This window comes from Bombus impatiens, unplaced genomic scaffold (assembly GCF_000188095.3).
Source record: "Bombus impatiens unplaced genomic scaffold, BIMP_2.2 scf_0633, whole genome shotgun sequence".
Classification (NCBI taxonomy): Eukaryota; Metazoa; Arthropoda; class Insecta; order Hymenoptera; family Apidae; genus Bombus; species Bombus impatiens.
Window position 1 is genome coordinate 156,197 of NT_177052.1, and position 25,315 is coordinate 181,511.

Below are 25,315 nucleotides of genomic sequence, written 5' to 3' on the forward strand. Positions count from 1 at the left end.
TAAAATGAAAATAAGTTACATTTTTTCCTGATATTAGAGTGTATACATACATAAGTAAGTACTAAAAAGGGGGTGTTTGTAGGAAATATTACATAAAAGTAAAAACGTATCAGAAATAATTTTTATTGTTTCCTTTTTTCAATAAACGCATCAACTTTTCACGGGCTTCTTTAATCGACATCTGTCAACATATAGTATGAAAAACAGCGAAAATTGCTGGTGTCAACCTATATTAACGTCCAAACAGTAAGTATTACATATTTTTAAAATAAATTATAGATTCTTGTATTCGCGAATGTAGAAACTATCATGAAATGTTTAATGAACATTCGTTATTGTATGTATGTATATCGTCACACATATGGATTCTTTTATTTCGCATTTGTTTTGAAATTAGTTATGCTCGCGTATACAATGCACATGGCGTGAAATTAACAATTCTCGTATATATTCGGGAAGCATCAATCCAAAGACAATACTGACTCAACGGAATTTCTATTTCTTGATTGATATTCTCCAATACCAACATAGTTCAGTGGACATCCAAATATTCTCCGATCGTCCGGTAAATAGATTGGTTGTAGATTGAAAATGAAACGCCTTGCAGAATCTAGAAAGGTACACGTAAAGATTCTCAAAGTAAGTAATATATTAGGAATAAATATTAAAGCTGTATAATTGTATAACAATCGACCAGAGCTCCCGAAAGAAGCTTACTTCTTGGGGGAAAATTATACTTTCTTATTTTCTTTAATTGTAGTTGCTAGATTAAAATATATTTATCATTTTGTTTATATAGCGTATATAACATCTTTTGGTTTTGTAATGATATATCAATTAGTTTATAAATTTATTAAAAATGACAAGTTTATATTATATTTATTTTTTTATACTTTTAAGTTTTAATTTTACTGTAAAAAATAATAAACTGTAAAAAATACAGTTTTTTTAGTTATGGAATATGGAAACAGGGACAATGTTTTTTTTATCATATTGTTTATTAACACATTATAATTTTCTCGCAAGTAATTAAGCTAATACTGACCTGCAGAAAAATTTTTGACTGTCGTTCGTTGTCCAATACCATTTAGCGTGATGGCCTAAATAAGATTAAACTTGTTTTAAGTAATTTTCAACTTCAATATCTTAGATAGAAAAAATATTATTTCGATTTCATTCCAAGTAACAATGGAAGAACTTAAAACAGGATGAAAGTCGCTGTAGAAATTATGATAAAAATATTTCTTTTAATGCAACATGCACTCAAATGTACTGTATCGATCCTTCTCCCATTATACTTATGATTCATGCAATATTGATTGATGCATCTTTATAATTTTAAATTTTTAGATTACTTTCCTTCTAGTTAATTTTTAAATTTTCATATTATTTGTCGCTAAAAAATGGTAAATACGTAGTTTCATTCATGCAATTGAATATCTTTTTCAAATATTTTCTTAAAGTTCATTATTTATTAAAGTTCATCCTTACTTACTGTAGTTGTAATATTGTCTTTTCCAATTTTTATAAAAAAAGAGAAAATTATCGAAAAAAAGTAATTTACTTGTTGAGCACTGTAATATTTATTTCATTAATTCTTATAATATTCCTTCCTTTATGTATGCAGATTGTATCACGAAATACATTCTTGGCCCGCAACATAATTTATATGAAATTGAACATCATTATAATGTAATGATATTCTGTACTTAATATATAATTATAGAAAATTGGATTAGTATACAAATCTCGTATAGGGATCTTTTGACTAAAGTACTGCTAGATACTTTTTTTACTATTCTCTTTGCTTTTTTCCTATTAGTTATTCTGCAGTTTAATGAATATTAGTCACTGTTATATGTACATATATCTCAATAGCAAAGATATATCGATTCAAACATTGTTCCTGATGATAGGCGAACACATACGTTTTTGTTTCAATAAAAAAAGGAGTAATAAATTTTCATATGCTATGGCCTAATATAATAAAAATGCAATATACGCTGTTGTGCAAAAATTTTCAGATAGATTTTTCACTTTATATTTCAAAAGCTATGCCTAAAAGAATTTTAACTAATACTGGGTATGATGGTATAACAAGTAAAAGATTATGATATAGTTATATAATATTAGTTAAAATCCTCCACAATACTGCTTGTGGAATATAGAATGAAAGATATATTTGGAAATTTGTACACACCATTGTACACGAAGAGCATAAAGGATAATTTTTCTTGCAAATAAGTCGCATTAAATCATGCAATATTAGGTATTCCAATGTCGTGTAATTCGCATCAATATTTTAAATAAAACATACACACGATGCATAGAAGGATTCACTTTACATCTACTATTATATTATCGTAGTAGGCGAACGGAAATTACATTATGGATAGAATGAAGAAAGCAAATGAACGATCATAAGAACAAACGATGCAACAAGCTTTACGATAACACTGATACCTCTAGGCTTCGTACTGCGTTTTCGTGTCATCGTGTTCGGGATTGTTGTTTAATGAGTCAACACTCTCCTCAACACTTATCCTAGACGAATTTTCCGGCTGAAATTATTATACATATATTTTCGATTATGTTCGTCCGCATTCGAAACTTTCGAATTATTCTCGATTTTCTTTTTATTCATGTTCCATATGACATGATGATCTAATTGATTGCCGAGAAAATGATGTTTATGTGTCTTAGGACTTTTATGGGTATTATGGTATAATTTTCTTTCATGTGTTTTGTGGGTTTACGAGGAGTGAGATGGCACAACGTTTTAGAATTGATTTCCTTAAGGATGTTTTATTCGTTGTTCGTATAACATAATCAATATTGCATATTTATATTTGTATTTATATATATAAAAAAGAAAGGATAAGGGACGTACATACAAAGCTGACAGAGATAAATAACAAATGTATGATAGATGGATATGAATAACACTGGTGTGTCACATCGCAGCCAAATAATAATGAATATATCCAACAAAATTTGAACACATTTACTTTGTGGTGAAATCGAATCTGTCCTTAAACTACAAATTTTTCTTCACTTTGATATAATCGAGTAACGGTTTAACCCACCAAGGACTATTTCAGGTTGATGCAACATTTCATTTGCATTTGCTCCGGTCAATTTACATTATTGAACTCTGTCTTTTTAGCCCTTTTTGCTTAGAATCTATTTCAATACCATTTCTTCTTATATATAATAGTACGAAGATGGAAGAAATTCAAATATTGTAGTATTACAATATGATAAACTTTTCTTAAAACAGGTTTTTTTTTTTTGATACAATAAGTAAACGTGCCTTTGAAAAGTGTCTATTATTCCAATGCATACAGTTTCTGTACATTCTGTTTACAAAACGATATTTTTTATATGGACAAGTTTATGTTTCTCGATAATGTTGTATCCATATCCATTACTTGGTCCTTAATGGGTCAACTAACTTATACGAATATCAAAGTAATAAAATCATGAAAATCATTTTTCAACACTTTTCTCCGTTTCTTAATTTAGCTTAGTTCCACGTTTAGTTTGAGATCTTTGAAAAATAGATTCTTGCGATATCGGACCGGATTCGTATTTCAAGGACAAAGACCTATCTATTCAAGGAATAACTTCTTGATGTTTTTCTTACCGACTTGACAAAATCTTTATCGTCAGTATGTTCTCCTTTCAACTGATGTCTCTCCTCCTCATCTGGATTCTGTTCTTTGGAATCGTCTCCTTTTTCTTCTTCTTCTTCCTCAGCCGCCTCCTCTTCTTCGCATTCTTCCAGTTCCGGCTCCTCCTGCAGATCTTCCATCGACTGTAAATCAACGATTCGATGCGTAGAAACCGAATTTATATTTAATACTTGTACGTTTTATTGTATTCTAATTCTTTTATAAATTCTGTTCTATCGTTCCGCTCCTTGGAACGTACCGTAAAAAGTAGCATATGTCGTTGAGATATTTAATAACAAATGCTCAATCAGAATATGAAAATTTGATGTTATCGTCTTCGTAGTAAAAATTAAAAGCTAAGAACATTTCACAATATATAAACTAGAATTGATTTACCAAGAAGAAAACGTTAATTTCTAGAGTAATTCTTTTGTAAAATATTTTTCACGTTACTAGAATTATATAGCTAAAGAAATATCGTGATCAGGTATTCGTTTATTTATTTCGATATGTTTTAAAGTATTTCAAAGCGAGCCTGCAAAGTAGATACAAATACGAATAAAACATTTATTGCGCATCGATCGTGAAATAGTGTCAATTTGAATAAAAAAAATTTTCCTTGATGGAGATACTACCGAAAAATCCACTTGGCAAACTGCTTAGAACTTAACATACGTAATTTTTATAAAAAAAAGAAAAAATCTTTACGAATGGATTTGGTTTCGGAGGTTTAGTGATGATGCCTGTATTTACCCCTAGGAGCTCCTTCCTCTCTGGTTCTTCATCTGCTGTAACATAATTTTAAATAATTTCGAATCTGTTTCTACGATAATCTATATTCTAATAATTCCGATTTTCCTATTCTATTTCCTATCCTAATTCTATTTATCGTTATTCAAAACAATTGTTAATTCTCTTAGTAGTCTATCTATGTATAGCTCATCTTCGAATCTTTTCATTGAGCTATTATTACAATAGAGTTTCGGTTTTCCGAGTCCCGTTTAACCGATGTTCTGTATCAATGAAGAGTGAGAAAGTGTAAGTAGTCAGTAAATAGTAAGTACACGCACGATATTACGTTCAAAATTATTACTGTACTCTATTTTTCTATTTAGGATGTTTTACGATTATGCTCTTCACACCTCTCAACCAATCAAAATCCTTTCTGTTATTATCAAAGTTGATTAACATTGAAATCCTCGAAAACCATAAAATTCTATATTTAATTTTCTAGATTATCATTGTAAATAAATATATAAAATAAATAATCACTATATTTTGAACATTTTACATATTTCATATATGCATTCTATTCACTTTTGCACCTTCAAATACAAATTTGCAGCTTATTTATCATGATCTTAAACTTACCTTTAATATGAACCCTTTTATCGTTAATTAAGTCTTTCGACTCCGCGTTGGCCAGCGGTTTATACTCTTTCGCCGCGGACTTATGCGTGCCATTTGGTCTTTTCTCATCTTCTGTCACGTTCTTGAAGCCTACCGTTTTCACGGCACCAGCTAGTTGATCCGTATACTGTTGAGATTGCCATCTTTGAGATCCGGAGGATGAAAGTACGGGCGAGCCAGCGATCCCGGCTTCGCGTCTTCGACGTCGATCCTTTCTTGCGCTTCGCCAAACTTCATAGATGCAGCCGATCACCGCGGTAACGAATACGCAACACAATGCGATGAAGATGTAAGTACCAGCACCTTGTTCCTCCTGTGTCGCGTCGGAATACTGCGATTTATATAAATTCCTCTTCGGAGGATCCTCCATCCAGGATCTGTTGCGATCCTTTGACATATTTATTATATTAATGCTTATTTCATCTTGCTATATTGTTATTTGCTATGCCGTCAAGCTTAATTGAAAGCTATTGTATCAAAATTCTTTGGTAAGATAACGTGTGCACGTAAAAGTTAAATAATACAATAACTTTGTTCGGAGTTTACATTAACTGGATTTCTTCTACCAATATCTATATTCCATCAACGTTTAACACTGTGACTGCCACGCCGAAATCACATGAGGACGCCACGGTAATATTTTTATTATACAAAGCATATAGTGGCAAAGTAATAATAAATTAATGAGATAAGACAACATTCTTCCCCAATGAACCGTTCATCTTATTGGTGGTTACGGGTGACCACCGTGATGCCTTGGTAACGTTTGATAGCGACATATTATAACAAGGCTTCGTTTATGTCAACAAACCATTCGCATTCGTTATTTCGTCGTAAGCAAAACGTCCAGAATATATTGTTGAAACGTGTAGAGGATATTAGTAAACAGTATTTGCTCATTCTATATATAATAGTAAGGTATGTTCACACTCCTAACTCTCAATTTTCATGGAATTTTTACAATTGTAAGAAGTTCAAGCGCTCCGGTTACCAATGACCATCGTGGCGTCACAGAAGAAACCGTGGCTGGTCATATATGTTCAACGTGGCAGTCAAAGCGTTAATATCGCAGAACCTATCAAAATGGTATGTACCAGCATTTAACTAACTGACTTTCTATATAAAAAATATTAAAATAAATGCTTTACTATTGACAGTACTTGATAATAAAAAGTTTCTTACAACGCTATCGTTTCTGGGTGGTTCAGGGCCACGTGGTTCCGTGTGAAAGACCGCGCACTGGGCGCTCCTCACTCCAGCAAGTATCGTCGCCCTGACCGTTTCGCTGCCCTGTTTCGTAAATAGCATATATTCCTCGAGCGGTTTCATGCTAGGTCCTCCGTTGATCGATACCACGACGTCTACAAGAAGAGGGTATCCGTCATTTCGTAATCGCAATGTGGCTGACGATCGTTTTGTCTAACATAAGAAAGACAGTATTCTATTAGAAACCACGGTTCGACTCTTACTGTCGACGAATAAACTGTTATCGGTTTTCGACAGACTTTTGTTTTTCATAGCGGCTTGATTTAACGTAGGACTCACTGCTCAGACAGCCGGTGTATCCCTTGTATTCATTGCCGCTGAATCGAGAATCTGTCGTGTTCAGACCGCCTAGTTGAATTTCTGTCACGCCTGGACTATTGTCCTCGTCCTCTCTCGGCTTCAACACTGGCATTGGTACCATTTGCACCGGCTGGCGATCGATCTACAATCAGTAAAGGGATTGTCAATCATTTTAGGAGATGGTATGCCATTCTAAAGTCAAATCTAATTTGTTCGACAGATATTTGACGGCGGATGTTGCAAGGCATTTCAATTTATATCAAATGCGATTTGGTTTAAGTATTCATCGGCGTGTCTCTATAAGTAGTTATTAATAGACTGTTTTTATTTATCTAGGTAAAAAATTCGAAAGTGGAAAATTAAATGGAATGCAAGTAACATGAAAAAATATATAAAATATCCAAAGTATAGTGCTTTCTATAATACTTAATAGGTGAATTAATATTCTACCGATATAGAATATATACTTCTGTAATTCTCAAGAATACTAATTTGCATAAAAATGCTCAGTCTATTTGTAAAACTGGAAAAGCTTTAAAACAATAGCAAGAATAACACACCAGAAGCGTGGTCGTATTATTATCTCGAACATAATAAATGCTGTGTCGGTTTCCATTTGCGAAGCTTCCTGGACGTAAACGTACTTCATATACGGAGCCTTCTCTGTCTTCTTCAAAAATCAGCCCACCTTGTGACGACAAGGCAACCAGCAAGTAGTAGTTTCTGAAAAAAAAATCTTTCAAAAGACATCTAGGATTCAAGAGCGATTTCAGATCGTGATTATCATTGCAACGAATTCGAAATATAAAATATATTGATTGATAGTGTACGGATTAGAAACATAGAAAAATGACGAAAAACTTACTTATTTTCTGTTTGTAAAAGTAGAAGAACCATGGTATGCTGTTGAACATCATTAGTTGAGAATGCTAATTGAACCTTCACTTGGTTCACTTTGTCAACCGGGTCGAACTCGCGCTGCAGAACACTCTCGCCACTGAAGTCTGCTCCCTTTTCTAACAAACAATGCGAATTTTGTGTTATTGAATTTGATAAGTTTCAAAATCTTTGTAAATCTCTAGAGAAATGTAATAATTCTCAAATGTAATAGTTGATTCTCAGTGTAGCAGAAATTATTTTTTCAAATTATTTTTATTATTGTAATTTAATATTATCTAACACAATTTATATCTTTAGTATTTAGATAATCTATGAGTTGTTCAAGGTCTTATCATTTGTAAATGAGCGATGACTTTATTTTTCAGGATTGATTTTATTAAGTACAATCGCATAAAACTCTAAGTGACATCATCTTTTTATTGGTCTAATTTATTTTTCAATTGGTCTCTGTATCGTTATGGGAAGTGTCGAAAGAAGGTTGTATCGAAACATAAGAACATTTAGTGTATCTGCTAAAATAAATAAAAGAAATATAAATAAGAATGAAAGAATAAATATCTAAGAAACATAGATTTCAGATCCTATCTATCGTATCTTTATGTATATGATTTATTTATGAAAAGCATATAATATTTTCTGGTGAGACGTGCATTGTATCTAAATGACTAATTGACATTTTAAACGTTGTGACATGTGAAAACGTTTTCTATTAACACGCGATCTCTTCTAACCTCGACGCAAATGAGTTTTAGATCCAAGTTTATTAAGGTTTTCTTTCTTGTTTACTTTAATGAATACTGCGTGCAATATTCGTAGATGAGATATCATGTCATGACATGATGTCGTTCACGCGATCTCTTCGAAGATATCTCGCGTGCCTATTTTTCATATCTCAATATTTATAACTAATTAATTAAATGTTGTTTCACATGAAAGAGAATTTCACATAAAATTTAAAACACTTGTCTTCCTACATTCAGTATCGTTTTCTACGTTTTCTAATTTTTCTGTGTTTAATTCCTCTCCATCAACGAAAGAAACCGAACGAATTATTCTTTACTGAATGATATATGAGAAATGTTATAAACAATTTATTCTATCGATGGATTTATTATAAATTAATATATACAATATTTTAAAAAGAAGTAAATCCATCTTTGTGATCGAATAAATTAGCCATTGTACCAGGTAAATCTATTAAATTATTTAATGATCGGATGAGTCGGACAAAATATTTTTAATTTTCCTAATAATAAAACACAGAAACTATTTCATCTCGAAAATAGTATAAATGATATCGCGTTGCAAGATATCTCCATAATTCATAAATTAAAGAAGGATAAATTTTGTTGTTCAAATCATTTTCTCAAAAAAGAAACAAAAAAAGAGCCTCGAAAGAATAAACTTAAAGCAAAAATATCTCACCATCAGCGCAATGTTCCCCAAAGTACGACGTCAATTCACAGTTACAAGAAAACTCCTGTCTTCCAAAATCTTCCGTACAAGTTCCGTTGTTCTTGCACGGGGTAGCGTCACATTTCATCTGACAATTAGGTAGCACTCCTTTGCTACCCTCGTGATTAGCCTCGTTCGCAAGGCTAGGCAAATCAACTAGATATTCTCCGATCATCAATCCACGAAGACAACCGACATAGCCCTTAATTTGCATATCTTCTTTGCCGAACCTCAGCAGATCATTCGAATCGAAGCCTCCTAGATTCACCTATGTAAGATTTCTGATCATTGCATACATTCGATTCAGTTTGAAAGTCTGAAATCTTACCTGAAAGTAATTGCTGGGCGGCGCTGGTGGCCTCTGAGGTGCCAGTACTTCCTTTTCTGGATTTATCCAAGGTTTATTCGAATACGTGTCTAGCAAGATTGGAGTGGCGTTTAGGGTAGAGTTGTACTCGTTCACGTGAAGTGTCGTTGATTTTTCGTTCCGAATTATAGCGATTTGGACCGAAATTCCTGTGTTCACACCTGGAAGTTGCTTGTACGTTACATATTGCTATGTCAAGATATATAATATAAATTACTGGCTACAATATTATACATTATTACAAAAAGTATTGGAACACCACTGTATCTATTATAGCATTTGTATGCTAATTAGTTAATGCAAAAAATATAAATGTCGATAATTCAAATATATTAATGTTCGTATTATTAATAGTATTTTCATACGACTACAAAAAATTGATACTATGAAAATGAAATTTTAAAATAAGATAATTTCCTATGTTCCGTTTGTTAAAATAACAGTAAGATTGGGACAATTCGCGGACTGCAGCAGGTTCGATAAAGAGCCCAAAATATTTCTGAAATAATATTCCTAATAAAATATCCCTTTTAATTACCTGGATATTCCACGGTGATGTTCTTAATCTCATTACCAGCGTTGAACAGATACACTATACTGGTGCCATTCGAGATGTAAAGATGAGCAAAATTATTCAAGTGATCATTCGCATACAAGATCAACGAATGAGTATCATAAGTCCTCAAGTTGATCAGAATATTTTGTAACAGTATACTCTTCAACAATACCGTTTCTTCGCTTTCTTCGTCCTTACCAAAATAATTCTTTTTGAGAAACGCACCTTGGGAAGTGAATGTCAAGGCCTTGTTGTTTATATCTAAATGATCGAATCGATAGAACGAGAATCGAGAGATAAAATGTGGAAATACATAGGAGACAGTGGAGATTTGAAATTGGCTGCAGAAGCTTACTCGTCTCGCAATAGGTGCCAAGGTGAGCCCATTTGTTCTCGCAGACGCACTCGAAGTTGCTCCACAGTTCTACACATCTGGCACCGTTCTGACACTTGTTCGGTTGACAGGAGGGTTTGCAGTCCTTTATGATCTCGGATAGGTGGACCGACATGTAGCTGTGAATGTCTAAAATCTCCCCATTCACAACCAAACCACGGAAACAGCCGATGAGTCCTTGGCGAACTGAAGAAGTCCTCAAGTGTTCTCTAAGAAACGGTTTTTATTCTTTTATTTTGGCCAAGTCATTGAAACCTCATTTTTCTAATATTTTTTAAATCTCTAAGCATCTTTTGTTTCTCTAATTCTTCTAATATTTTGTTCTTTTAATTTTTCGCATATTTATTTCTCAATTAGTGTTTAATCAGCGTTGCATCAGCTGGGAGATTATTAACGAAAACGAGAGAATATACTATACACGAAAAACTAACACGATACGTAATTCAGTTTCCACAATAAGCATTAACAATTCGTGGGTTTTGTTATCTTCTAAGGTATTTTTGAGAAAGGTCTCTAATTTTTCTACAGTACTTTGTTCTCCCTTTTTCTCAATTTTCAAACATTTCCAATAGTTTATAATATTTTACTGTTTTAATATTCAGTCTCATTCTCGTAATGTTTTTAATATCCATAAACCTTTCGTTCTTTAAATATTCCTATATTTCTTTTTTTTTTTTTAAAGACACTTTAAAAAAGAATACTCACGCGGTGGCTCCGCCAATAAACATAGAACCTTCGAATGGCCCAAACTCTTCTTCAGGTAACAACTCAACCATTTGATAGTCGGTATTGATCATGAATCTAACGTGATAATCATTATAGTCGATCCAGATTTTTTGCCAGTCGCCATTGTTCAATTTTCTTATGCTCTGCACCTCTAACTCCCTGATAGTACCAGTATTTAGAGTGAAGTTAAACGTCAATCGAAATTCTGAAGTCAAAGCAACCATGAAGGATGGATAATTGCTTCTAATTGGTGGTTGATACAGAAGAATGGCCTTTTCTCCAGTTGTTCGAAAACTGAATGCTATATCTCCTTTCCTCCAACCAGGCACTTCGATGTATGATTGCGAGGTCGTGAAAGTGACAACGTATTTCTGTGTATCTAAAAATTAACGAACGTAATAATTAACGATAGTTAACAATTCTCGAGTGCGATTAAATTTGTAAATCTACGAATCGGTGTAGAATGTAAAAGATGCGTCATGAGAGCTATTGAATCTAAAGAACCAATTACTCTAAACAGTTTAATTTAATTTGATAAAGAAACATCGCTTACTAGTTTCGACACATTCTAACGGTCCCAAGGTAATTCGCCCCTGTGCATCGTCTTCGAGATCTTTTTGTTGCAAAAACACCATACTGGTGATGCCTAAGGAGTCTGGTCTTTCGTAATATCCTTCGTCAGATAGCCATTTTCCTGCGGTTCCGGCGAGAACATCACAGTTACAGCTTAGATTTGCATCGACGCATGTCCTGTTCACTAAACATAAATGTGAAATCGATATTTCATTAATATTAATGCATTGCCAGCTTTATTGATTATTACGACAATTTCCAATCAAAAATGTAATAGAACTCTATTTACGAAAGTTCCATTTCTACGTAGAAGATACGAAATATAAAATCGTTATAACGTTTGCTATGATATCAAATCTCAAGTATTTCTTATGATAATTGTTGTGTCACTTCTTTATTTTACGAAAAATAAAAGCACCTTTATATAAAAAATATAAAATATAAAAAGCACCTTTAACCCTTCTGTGCTGCATAGTTTCTCTAAATAAAGATTTCTTGTGTCTCGTATAAATCGGAAAATCACGCGATTGAAATAATTAAAGTCACTAATTCATCCTGAAACGTTTTATATTATATGGATTCTCGTTAAAATATGATTTTTATATAATGAATAGAATGCTATAATTAATTTCTATATTAACGAATAACGAATAGAATATGTGAAAGTCTAATACTCACTTCCACAAGGACAGGATCCCCTAGTCACATTTCCTATGTAGTCTACGGTGGTTCCTTTCGAGCTAATGAACCACGTAGCACTATGCAATTCCAATGGCGCTTTGTAGCAATCGTACTTGATGTATTGACTACAGTACAACGAATGTGAGATCAATTCTTGTAGCATCTCTGCAGTGAACTCTCTGTATTTGATGTCGAAAGAAAAATCGGATTCTGCAGTGGATCTAACATCGACTTGCGAGGGCAGATTGTGTTCTACTATAGTCTTTGTCGAGTCCTCGATAGACTGGAACTCGCACTTTACATTCGCTGGAGGGAATCTACCGTTTCCATCAATGTCGATTGTGTAAGCTCTGTCCTGGGTATATCCCAATAACGCTAGCTCCTCGCAGGTTTTTCTGTATATAGCTGAAATTTTACATATTTTTGTATCTTTTTTTACTCGCGTTATTAATTCTCTTACCACGATAGATTATTACGCTATAATATTAGGTCGTCCGAAAAGTTTCTTTCGTTTTATAAAGAAATAATGGATGCACAACATTTTCCGTTTTATGTTATTTTATCGAATTACGTATGATCAAAATAAAGATCACAACGTTCGACAGATTAGGTTTCACGTTTGTATAAAGATGCGTCTTTGTAAAAGACGTGTCTGTAAAAGAAAGACACTTTTCGGACAGCCTAATAGATTATTACGTTGTTGGCTACTCAGTCGAGCTTCAACATTCTTGGAAAAGATTAGTTTGTTTAAAAAATTTTAGTAGTCGTAATGTTTGATTATTATTTTTTTCTTTCTTTACAAAACAGAAATTAATACTCTAGCGGCAAAAAATGTATTGCAGCATAGGATGAGATAGTCCAGATTAATTAAAAATACAATTTTTCACGTTATTTCGAATATTTCGAATAAATCTACAAATTCACTTACTAAAGTGACAATTTTTCCCGATGTAGCCGGTGCCTGTACAGTCACAAGTAATTCTGTCCTCTGTCACCGAACATTTCCCCTGATGTTCACAAGTGTTCGGCCTGGTACAAGGATCGACGAATTGGCAATTATCCAAGGCTACCTCGCCGATCACTCTATCGGTATTGATCACGTGTCTAGGTTCTATTCTCTCGTCGTTCACCTGTATTTCACGCATACATCCAACCAGACCTGAGGCAGAGTGCAACGCGTTATAATCTAACGTTCTGGTCACGTAGTTTCTAAAAAAAAATGTTGAATTTACCCGCGTTGCTTTTTCCACTTCCGATGATAACTTTGTCGCCCAATTCGAACGCCATGGAGAAAAGTTTGCTGTGTTTGTTCCGGTAATCCACCAGGACACTGAGCTCTCCTCTCGTGTAATTCAATTCGACCGCATGCCAAGAGGTATTATAAGGGGGAAATTTGACGGCGGTGGATACCGTGATGTTCTCCGTTAACACCGGGATCAGTTGAAAGCGAATTTCGTCGTTTATCACGCGCAGCTGATCATTTGTAAATTCGTAAATCGTAATAGGCAATTAAAGATACTGTTACTTTGCGATACTTGACAGTTTAAATTTGATGATACTTTAGAATGTCTTTTTTAACCGAAATTCTACATCGAGGTAGAAGGAAGTCAGCTTGAAATTTTGTTACATTGGAAGAATAATGCGAAGAATCTGAGCAAACTTTAAATAATAATGAAACCATCGTTTGGATTAAAATTAAAACAGTTAAATTCTATTTCATTTCGAAGGTTGGCTAAAAAACGAGACACTATTATTTATAGAATGATCTAATCTTATAATTCGATACTAAAGGCAGCAAGTGTGAAATAGAATTCTTATGGGATTCCAACGAACAAAGTATAAATTTATATAGTAGAGTAAAGTTATAGATGATATGCTAAATTAATGTATATAAGTTTTTTTGAAAATCGCAGTTTCTTAAACACTTCCCCAATAACTTTACTATGCAAGTTTTGCTAGAAAATTTGTCTATAACTTTACTAGAAAAATTGATATTTCTGAACGAATCTATTCGTCTTGTTTATCGTTTTTGAATAAGATGTCCGTAACATACCTCCCAGTATCCAAGACTACGATTACTTGTCACATTCCCTGACGCGACCACAGCCACCGGTTTCGAACTTTTGAAGTCGAAGCTCAGTTTAAGGGAATCGGTGCGTGCTATTGGCCACCAAATGTGGCTGTCCGCGAACGGATACGTTATTGGAATCACATCAACATCTGCCTCGTAATACTCTGGCGCCAATACACCGATATAATGCACCATGGGGTTGGAACGTTTCAACTCATAAATAATGGACTTGTCGTTGAAGAAAACGTACTTCAGCGAACCTGAAACCAATTCAATCGATTTCCATCGATCTTTTGGAGTCGGCATACGAGCATGTGCTACTGCTATAAATATGCGTCTTTTAAACGTATCCAGATCACTGAATCATTAAACGACAGCGACAAGATGTTCTTAGGTGATCGAGTCATGTAAATTTGTTGACACTTAAAAAGGAATCAAATATCAAATATGAAAATCGCTACAGGTCTTAGACGAGCAAAAGTTAACTTGAAAAAGAGTCGTCAATTTTAAAGAATTTATGGTCCTATTCAAAGGATAAATTTCTTTCGAGTAATTGTCCGACTAATTTCTCTGTATTACACTTTAAAAAGTTATGAAAAGTAAATTGATAAAGTGATATATAGAAGAGAGAAATTGATATTCCTTAATCGCGTAGCGGATGAATAATTTACAATTTTTCTAGTGAAAATGGAAATCACCTTGATTTGATATATAAAATTTCAAAGTAACTGGCTGTAGTTTAAGTATTATAATAATTGACAAAGATTCGTACCTGCAAAATTATTATACGACCGAAGGCCTTTCTTCTTGTGCAATTCAGGACCACCGCCAATGTAGATCTCAGGATCGATGATCATATTATAATTCTCGCCAGGAATTTCAAGTACTTTGATTTCATCGTCCAAACTAACGAAAACCAAAGATCCATTATGAAATATCGTTAAATTATTCCAATGGTTCGAGGTGATATAATCGCCTAGTTTCGTCGTGATCTTCGACTTGTGGCCGAAGTCTAATGCAACGTGAACTGATCCATTCATGATGTATGCTGCTATGTAGTGTGGCGTCCCATCGATTTCACCAGACGCGTAAAATAAAGCCGAGTCATCCCATTTTGTCTTTATAAAAGTTAATAGAAATATTAAAGAAATTTCTTTACGGATGGAGATAAAAATTTCTTTATTAAGTACCTTGAATGCAAGGCTTATCCTGTTCACAGACGAGTGAACTCTGTCCTTCCAATCGTAAACGCGGAACGAGACGTATGAAGAACCTCTTAATGTTAAAATCGTGGCCGCTGAAATATATCATTCTTTTATACAAGATGTATCAGAAAGTTTGGACAAAAGTTTGCGTCTAAATTCTATATGTTAAATCTTCGTAGCTAAAATATATTGTTTACGTTCATATCCTAGAGACACGGTCAATAATTAAATTAAATATATGAAATTCTTTCGACTGTTCGAGAAACAAAAATTCTGTACGTTTATATTTCATGGAAATAAAATTTTATTATGTAGTATCGTGGATAAATGGCCTAGGAAATATCGGGTGAACCATAAATAATAAATTCTATCTATCAATAAACTTATCATATAGGATAGAAATCATTGGAAACTTTAATTTCTAATATTTCTAAATAAATAAAAATCCTATAATTGTAACTACGATCAAATATAAAATTATCATTTTATAAGCGAGTTATTTATTTTCCTAATGTAAGTAAACGACGAAGGACTATTTTCTTTTTACGTACTGTATACATCGCATCGTTCTCCTTCGTACTTCGTCCCAAAGCAGTCGCAAGTTAAACTATTATAGTGGTTCACACATTGGCTCGAGATGAAACAGAGATTCTCTCGTGTTCTACATCTGAAATTTGTTTATCAAGCGAATCATTCGAACATAGCGATAACAATTATTGTAATATATTTCAACGAGTCTCTTACTTGTCTATGCAGCCCTCTTTCACATTTTCGTGCTTCGTGGCAATCAGAGGCTGAATGGGCAACAAATCGCTGGCCGATTTACCTGAGCTGAGAACCATATCTCTTATGCAGCCAACAAACGATTCTATTATATACTTCACGCCGTGCAGCCTCTCCTCGGAACTCAACCCTAACGAAAATTGTGTAATTCGTGAGAAAACTGATTTAATATTGTTGAAGTGGTTACCACTTCTAAGAAAACTCTACATCTGGTCTTTTTTAGTTTTCTCAAGCACTGAAGCCATCGACAGCGTGTAGACAAAAGACTGCGACGAAGTCAGGCCATAAACAGTAGACAGGCGACGTTGGCTTCGGGGTTTTTCAGTTATTAGGTAACACAGCTAGCGTGCGGATCTGGACCAGCTCAAATTGTATTTTTTGTTGGACGGAACGTTTCACAAAATTTATCTCGAACTTAAAATTTTATCAGAGTAACGCAGATCCTTGTTTTTATATTTATACAGAAGACGACAAATTAATGTTGATGACCATATACGTAGACGATGGACTGGTAGCAGCTTCAGACGAATCTTTAATTGATAAATTCTTCGATGATTTAAATAAAGAATTCAAAATTACGAGTTCGAAAGAAGTAAAGAGTTTTCTTGGACTTGAAATTAATAGATTAGAAGATGGTTCAATATTCATTCATCAGAGTAGGTATATCGAAAACATATTGGAAAAATTTAATATGAATGAGGCAAACAGTGTTTCTACACCTATCGAGACTAATTGGAACGAATGCAACATAGGCGATAATGATTGTAACGCACCATACAGAGAAGCCGTAGGGAACTTAATGTTTTTACAAACCGTAAGTAGGCCAGATATTAGTTTTGCAATAAATATAGCGGCGAGACACTTAGAGAATCCAAACCAGTATCAATGGAAATTAGTCAAACGAATTTTGCGCTACATAAAAGGGACCCCAGACATGGGACTCTTATATACAAAAGCAGGCAGTCTCGAAACCTTTAGCGACGCTGACTATGCAGGCGACAAAGAAACAAGAAAGTCGACATCAGGCGTTGTATGTAAGTATGCGAATGCGGCCATCACATGGCAATGTAAGCGACAACAATGTATAGCTCTATCTACGACCGAAGCTGAATATGTCAGTGCAGCCTCAGGAGCGAAAGAAATTATGTGGCTAAAGAAAATATTTCTTGAAAGTAAATTAGAGATCCTTAAGTATATGCTATGTGTAGACAATACTAGTGCCGTGAAATTAATTAAGAATCCAGAATTCCATCAAAGAAGTAAGCATATTGACGTAAGATATCATTTCTTGCGAGATTTATACAATAGAGGCGAAATTGATATAACGTATGTAACAAGCGAAGAGCAATTGGCAGATATATGTACAAAGGCGTTGCCAAAACCGAGATTTGAATGTTTAAGGAAAAAGTTAGGTTTGAAAAGTAAAAAAGATATTAAGAGGTAATTGTTTGTAAACATGTAGAGTTTTTAGGGAGGGTGTCGAAGTGATTATTACTTCTCAAAACAAAGAGGAAAAACTCTACATGATCTGTTTAGTCTTCTAGTTTTTTTTTTTGTGTAATAAATTAATTTGTATGGAAAAGAGAAAGGCGGCTGGCAAATGTACTTGAGAAGGCATTGACAAATTAATTTTCAGATATTTACGACAAGAGTTAGAAAATATTAAGAGATAATTTGTAAATTTGAGATAATTGTTTGTAGGGATGTAGAGTTTTAGGGAGGGTGTTGAAGTGGTTACCACTTCTAAGAAAACTCTACATCTGGTCTTTTTTAGTTTTCTCAAGCACTGAAGCCATCGACAGCGTGTAGACAAAAGACTGCGACGAAGTCAGGCCATAAACAGTAGACAGGCGACGTTGGCTTCGGGGTTTTTCAGTTATTAGGTAACACAGCTAGCGTGCGGATCTGGACCAGCTCAAATTGTATTTTTTACTTATTACACTTCTATTTAAATATATTTTCTACCTTACAATTTATCCACGTGTTTTCTCTGTTTACACACCGAATAACCTCAATAAATATATTCTAAGGTTTTCTTTCTTATTGTTCCTAATTCTCACTGTTTATAGCTGTATCAATGGACTATTAGCGACTTAGAATCAGTTGAAATTATTGGCTGAGTTTTCCGACAAGATCGTCTCTTCTTTTTCTTAGCTTTAGCAATAATTTAAATATTTCGGGACATTTTTTTATAGAGGAAGAACCGCTCGTGATATTAAAGTATATGAATTAGTCGAATGCAAATTACAAACAGAAATACGGAACAGGAAAATACGGAAAATTACAAACAGAAATTCATTAAAAATTGTACGGTTAACTAAGCTTCTTTCAGTGAGTACCACGTAGGTATCTACGTATTAGGTAGGTCTCTATATTATGTACGTTTACTTCGTTAAACTCTTCACGCATAAACTTGTTAAAGATATATAATCAGAAATCAGTAAATCAAAAGTAAAAAATAAGTTTCATTACCTCCAATAAGGACGACAGACGCGAGTTCTTCGGACACTCCGTAATTGACTGCGTGCTCCAGAACTTCGAGCGTCGTCTCCTCCTGTTTATCGTCCACCCTGGCGATCAATTTCGCTCCGTGGACGTCGATTCTCACCAGAACGCTATGCCATTCGTCCCTGTTCAACCCCTCACCGACAGTCAGGCTGGTTGACCGCTTTCCGAACACGTGCACCACTTTCAGCTGGCCTTTCTCTACGATCACGTACAGAGCATAAGGGTCTAAGCTCTCTGGTCGATCCTTCACGCTGTGGTAGACCAGCAGACCATGGGGTAATTTCGTGCGAAATTTGAAAGATATCTCGCGACACAGTCTGCAAATTAGAGCCATATTTAGAATAGTGGATCAGGATTTTCTTATTAACGTTGATTTCTCGTATTTTTGTGCCAAGAGATTGATAACTCGACATTGGCTTGATTATATAAATTGTTCAAAAGTGGAACTGATCGATCCCATTCTTTACAGATTTCTCAATTTCAATGTTAAAGATACGGAAGGATTTATATACTAATGTCGTTAATCAGTTTGTCCTTCGTGTGATTCATGCGTACAATTTAAAATTCTTTGAAGCATAGTTAAGATTACTCACCGAAGTTGAAAAGGTTTTATACCGCTACCGTCCAGCTGAATAAACGTGTTACTTTGCGCGAACATAAAAGTCTTCTCGTAGCCAGACTCCATGAAAGTTAGTTCCTGTCGAGTAATTCTTTGAGTGTACTCTCGTTAACAAATTTGCTATCCTAATTATTTCCTTTGTTAAGCGATGAATTATTAGATTAATTATAGTTAATACCGTGATATTATGAAATATTTGAATTATTTGTCTCAATCAAATTAAATATATTTGTATCGTATGCCATAGATTTTGAGGCAGATTTAGGGAAGTTAGTTCACCTTTCCTCTTTTGTACTTTGGTACAGGTGGTTTTGTTGGTTCCGGCGGTGTAAACGTTGGTCGTGGAGTGATGGCGGTGGTAGAAGGCAGTGTGTTCGTGGTTGCAGTGCTCGTTACAAATACGTTTCCCTTTGTGATCAAATAAGGTGGCAGTGTATCTAAGAAACCAGAAATTCAGTAAAAATACCACGAGAATTACATTTTCTCTGGAAAGGCACCAAGTTTTTATCAAAATTAAATCATGGAAAAATTTTCCGTGGCATCTTTTAGTTTACTGCGTCCTACGATTTTGCGTGATATCTGTCTCTTTCAGGAGACAAACCGTGCAAAGATCTTTCTAGTTGATTATATAAAAAAGAATGTGCAATAAAAGGAGAAAAAATTTCATTCACATGTTATACAAAAAAAAAAATTATTCAAACGCCTAAAAATGCATCGTTGTAAATTTATAAAATTTCTGTAAAAAATTAGCAATTGGACATATTGATTATTCTGGAAGTATCGATGTTAATAGAAGTTTACTATCTCTTTTTTTATTTTTGTATTTTTATACTAATCGGTTTGTACCTTCCAATTACCTCATCTCTTTCTAGTACATTATCCAATCACGATATTCAAATAATTGAATAAATGACAAAAGTAATCAAAGTATTTCCTTACGTTCAGGACCACCCACGCAATGGTAAAGACACTCAACTTCCGAATTGAAACGATTCTCGTTTCCTAAGCAGCCACCGTAAAGAAAAGTCCTGCATTTCCCTTCAGTCTTGATGAACGTCCATTTCTGAACGTTCTGCTTGCATGGTCCTGGTTCAGTTTTCACGAGACACCTGTCAGGAAACGTCCTCTTCGTGGTAGTGGACGTGTCCATTTCGTTGGACAGATCGATCTCTGACGAATCTGTTAAATTCGCTGAAACGATCGCGTAAACGTATGCCCAAACGAGGATTCTGAAGATCCATCTTTTGTGGTCGATCATCGTTGTTTTCTTGCTGAAAAATCGAGCAACGTTCATCTAGTATTTCGTGTTTTATTTAGAGAATGCTGTTGTTGTGGATTGTTGAAAGCAAAAAAGGTTTCGTATAGAGAATGCCGGATAAGTTAGGATAATTCCAGAATTACTTTTATTAGTTTCTATAGCTTGATAATTTTTAGAAATAATTTTTGGAAAATGTGAAAGAGAGAACAGAGTGCTAGAACTGTTTTGCAAAAAATATCGAGTAGTTAAAATAATATTGGTGTTATTTTTATACATCTATCGTATAACCGTTTCTAGGAATAATTTTTGGGAAATGTGAACAGTTAAACAAATAGTTTCAACAAGAAATCTAGGATTGTTATTGGTAGATTTCAGATGTTTGTGCATCTTAGTTTTAAAGGTGCAAAAATGCACAGAGTGCATGGTATAGCAAAAATCATTGCTGAAAATTTTGTCTTAAAAAGATCGTGATGTTACTTTCATTAATTTAAAAACAAACGCTTAGTAACTATTTTTAGTAAATAAGAATAGTATCAGGTAAGAGAGCAGAGAGTTAATCTTAATCAAGAATGTAGCACCATTATCAACGACGATTTCCGAAGTAAAGAAAATTTCGAAAGAAACGTTCGTGAATGAAAATATTTGTATTATTTTTATCGATCTATCTTGTTTGCAAATCATTTTTAGGAAATGCAGAAAAATCGGTACTTAATTTTAAACAACGATTTAAATACATACGTGTTTCAACGAAATCCAATTGATCCATATAAAACTAAGCTCACCAATTCCATCAATATTAATCGTCTTATTTCTGAAGAATCTAAGAATACGAAGAAATGAAGCAAATTAAGAAATTAATCTACCGTGATATCAAAATTTAAAAAATGTAGTTAATTAGCGCGGTCACTGAATAGTTGAATTATGGTACATCAGTTTTACTCTCAAATAAACGGTCGAAAAATTTAATTAAAAACCAATCTCAAATCCGCACTTCCATCGACAAGGATCATTAATATCAATCTGGACTGCTACTCACACCTGACACACTGTCCCGGAAACTCAACTTAATTACACACTCTAATTAGTCCTTTCTTCGGTTTTCACCGTACCACACACTTTCCTAGCCACCGCTCTCAACGGCGCTCCCCCGCCCATAATGCACATAAAAAATCCAACCGAAACAGATCACTCTCGAAGTAGGTTTCTCCTGTACCCACATCCTCCAATTTCATTCTGCACATTTCACGTTTTGAATTGTGTGGTCGCTTCGTGGAAGAAGGGCAAAGCGCAAGTACGAAGATGGGAAAAGAGGAAAAGACAAAGTTTAACGATCGAGCAGATCGGCGAGATGCGGTCGGATCTCACGTGCTAGGCCGGTCTGTGACAGTTTTCTGCGTCCAAACATTGAGGACGCACGAATCTGCGTACCTTGATGTGCCGTGGTCCAAACGAGATCGCGACTAGCTAGAGGACAGGATGTGACGTCAGAAGGCCCCCGGCAAGCACGACGGCGGCTGCGAGTCAATTGTCTTCTTTCGCACTGACACACCGATAATCTGATCCCACACGAACGACACGCGTGTGCACACGCCGCCACGCACCGTCACGGCCCGGCCACGATAAGCGTCTCCTCCTCTTCTTCGTTCGAACACGACACTCTGCCACCTTCTCGATCAACGATCAGAGGCGCTCTTACAATGCCACCTTCTTCGTCGGCATCGCGAACGGCCGATCGCATCGAGATGATTCCAGTTGCTTCGAGGAACCCGCCGCAAAGATTTTCAATCGATTCACCAACGTTGGTCGAGGGATAAACGCCAGAGGAGTACAGTCTGTCCTACGAGAGCGTATTGGCGATGTCTCAGAGAAAATGAATATATTTGTACAAAATTTAATATGGATTTTAATATAAACCTCAACAAAAGTAAATATAATTGCAAATAATTTTGTATGGATCGATAGTACACTTAAAGTATTAATACGCTTCTACTTAATAACACGTCCAATTTTCTGTGTTATCGATTGGCAAATTGGAGAATTTGGCAAAGTTTCGGCACGCTTTCTACTCATTTTTCAGCCTGCCACAGATACGGATACAGGTAGTACCCTATATATTTTACGAACGCGCGAATATATTTTTCTTTTATTAGAGTTCTTGACTTTAAAACATCTTTCAATTTGGACTTCGTAATACCAAACATTTTTTTTGAGATCTGCATCGGATGACTCGGACGATTAGTCCAACGCAGTGTCATCGTAGACGATAGCTTCAAACATATGCATCTTTCAATAATCTTTCAATAATGTAGACTTTAAACGAAATTGAAATATTATAAGGCAAGGCTTATTCGATAGGACCTCGTTAGATATAAACTCGATCTTTGTCTCATTAGATATAAACTTTCGTGGATATCGCCAGTACGCCACTCTTGTGGGACAGACTGTATAGGGTGGAGTTTTAGGCTACGATTAAGGCGGATGCATATTTCGACGACTCGATGTTCTGACGAACTGAATGTCTCGGCGTAATCGACAATTTATATTATTCTTATTATTTTCAATAATTAAAAGTATGTATATACAGGGTGGTTGGTAACTGGTGGTACAAGCGGAAAGGGGGTGATTCTACGCGAAAAAAGAAGTTGAAAATATAGAATAAAAATTTTTCGTTTGAGGCTTTGTTTTCGAGAAAATCGACTTTGAATTTTCGCTCGGTATGCGTGCACTTTATCGCGTCTCGTTATAACGGATCTCACTGTAAATTTTTAAAAAAATTAAAAAAAATAAAAAAAATGTTTATTCTGTATTTTCGACTTCTTTTTTCGCGTAGAATCACCCCCTTTCCGCTTGTACCACCAGTTACCAACCACCCTGTATATACATACTTTTAATTATTGAAAATAATAAGAATAATATAAATTGTCGATTAGATTTGTATAAGTGTACGCGTCGTAGTGTTCAGATGTTTCGTTCGTCAGAACGCCAGTTCGTCTGAATACGCATTCGCTGTAACTATGGCCTTAATCGCGAGCACTCGAATGTAGGTGTTTGTTGGTGTTGGGTGGATGTTTGTGTGATGTTAGTTTCGGTCGATTTGCTATGATACGAGTGTGCTTTTGAACGTGTCATTTTTGTAAGTTTTTGGACTTCGAGTTGGAAAGGAAGCAAGCAGAAATTTGATCTTTTCATTCGATTTTTTGTTTGATGAAATTGTTTTAGGACGAAATTGTTTAAGATGAAATTGTATTTTGATCTACGAGTTGTTGAATTTTAAAAAAGAAACAGGGCAGATGTGAAAGAAGCAAGAATTTTCTATTGCCCTTCAATTGTTTGTTTTAGCCTTGTTGAACGAAATTGTTATGTTTAACATGGTCAGTGATTTTCGTAATCTCGTTGTCGCAATTGAATCATTTAATATAATAGAACTACGTTTATCTGAAATCCATTAATTGCAGGAAAATTTGATTTAATGTTTGATTAACTAAATCCCTATTATTCGAACGAGCAATCGTGGATAATGGTATGTATAATCAATAAATTTCAATTACACGAAGTACCTACATGGTTCAGATAAATACAATTCCATCATAACAAAACTGTCGTTGATAATCATATAGGGTGCCCAGTTTTTCTGACCAAACTTTGTTTACAGGCATAAATAAGAGGAAAATGTTCTATAAGAGTACTGTAACGGACTCGTGATTACTATGATACAAAGCAAGAATAGGTCAATGTATTCTGTAACTATTTTGTAGTTATTAACATCGGTATTCGGTATTTCAACATGTTCAGTGATTATTCTTAGCAGGTATATGTCTCTGACGAAAAGTTTAATTTATGAATCAAAATTTATAAAAAAAGTTTTGTTTTTCCAAGAGTTTCAATACTTGCAAAAATGTGTTAGAAATATTTTATTTGAATTTAGTAGATTAAGAAATTGTCAAGAAATGCCACTTTTCCAAAACATTCAATGTTTCTCAAAATATATTACAAATGGTTAACATAAAAAATTATTGATTATACATATATAGTATACATAATAGAATGTTTCCAAGTTCAATATGAATCGCACCTTGAAGGGACTAAACAGCTGGAAAACATGCGAGAAAGTGAATCGAAAGTGCGTTGCTATTCATCTTCGTTTCCATCATTGTCGCCATCTCTTCCTATTCTTCTTCCTTTCTCCTATCTGTTATTCCACCATCTTCTGTTAATGCTCCTGTTGCTGCCGTTGCCGCTGCTTGTAGCAACTAGACACTAATTTATTAATACCACTCCGACTGTTACACGTCTCTTACTCGTCATGGTTTATTGACTTCCATTGCGACCCCGTAACCAACAATACGTTTTCGCATAATCCCTTTATCTCTTTAACCTCTGGTTTTCGTTGGTTTATATTTCATCATTAATTTAAGAGAGAAATTTTCGAACGGTCTAACGTGAAGTTTTACTTTTCGAATAAAATTTCAAAAATTATCGTGGAAGATTCATAAATGGCTCTTTACTCTTTTCGTATCGAATATATTTATGTGAATAATTACAGCATTAGACTAATTTGCTATTCATATT

The 25,315-nt window shown here is 34.4% G+C and overlaps 1 protein-coding gene across 3 annotated transcripts; it reads right to left on the minus strand.

Annotated features, from left to right (window-relative positions):
* Positions 1–107: 107 nt before the first annotated feature.
* LOC100749134 lies at positions 108–24,966 on the minus strand. Of its 3 annotated transcripts, none has more exons than XM_012389054.3 (28): positions 24,819–24,966; positions 20,428–20,759; positions 19,768–19,925; positions 19,463–19,566; positions 18,834–19,186; positions 16,323–16,491; positions 16,130–16,245; positions 15,564–15,670; positions 15,146–15,491; positions 14,356–14,633; positions 13,535–13,775; positions 13,231–13,461; positions 12,300–12,707; positions 11,602–11,805; positions 11,028–11,427; positions 10,284–10,531; positions 9,911–10,189; positions 9,334–9,533; positions 8,976–9,273; positions 7,516–7,666; positions 7,211–7,373; positions 6,630–6,792; positions 6,267–6,445; positions 5,046–5,472; positions 4,383–4,459; positions 3,647–3,817; positions 1,046–1,100; positions 108–610 (listed from the first exon to the last, which is right to left on the minus strand). In XM_012389054.3, the coding sequence occupies exons 1-28, from the start codon at positions 24,845–24,847 to the stop codon at positions 462–464; spliced, it is 6,036 nt and encodes a 2,011-aa protein (XP_012244477.2). In that variant the 5' UTR covers positions 24,848–24,966; the 3' UTR covers positions 108–461. The 3 variants fall into 3 exon arrangements, with proteins under 3 accessions (XP_012244477.2, XP_033178259.1, XP_033178260.1); XM_033322368.1 differs by having other exon boundaries at positions 4,383–4,462; positions 24,819–24,965; XM_033322369.1 differs by lacking the exon at positions 108–610 and adding an exon at positions 2,464–2,561 and having other exon boundaries at positions 1,070–1,100; positions 4,383–4,462; positions 24,819–24,964.
* Between the last annotated feature and the right edge of the window lie 349 nt (positions 24,967–25,315).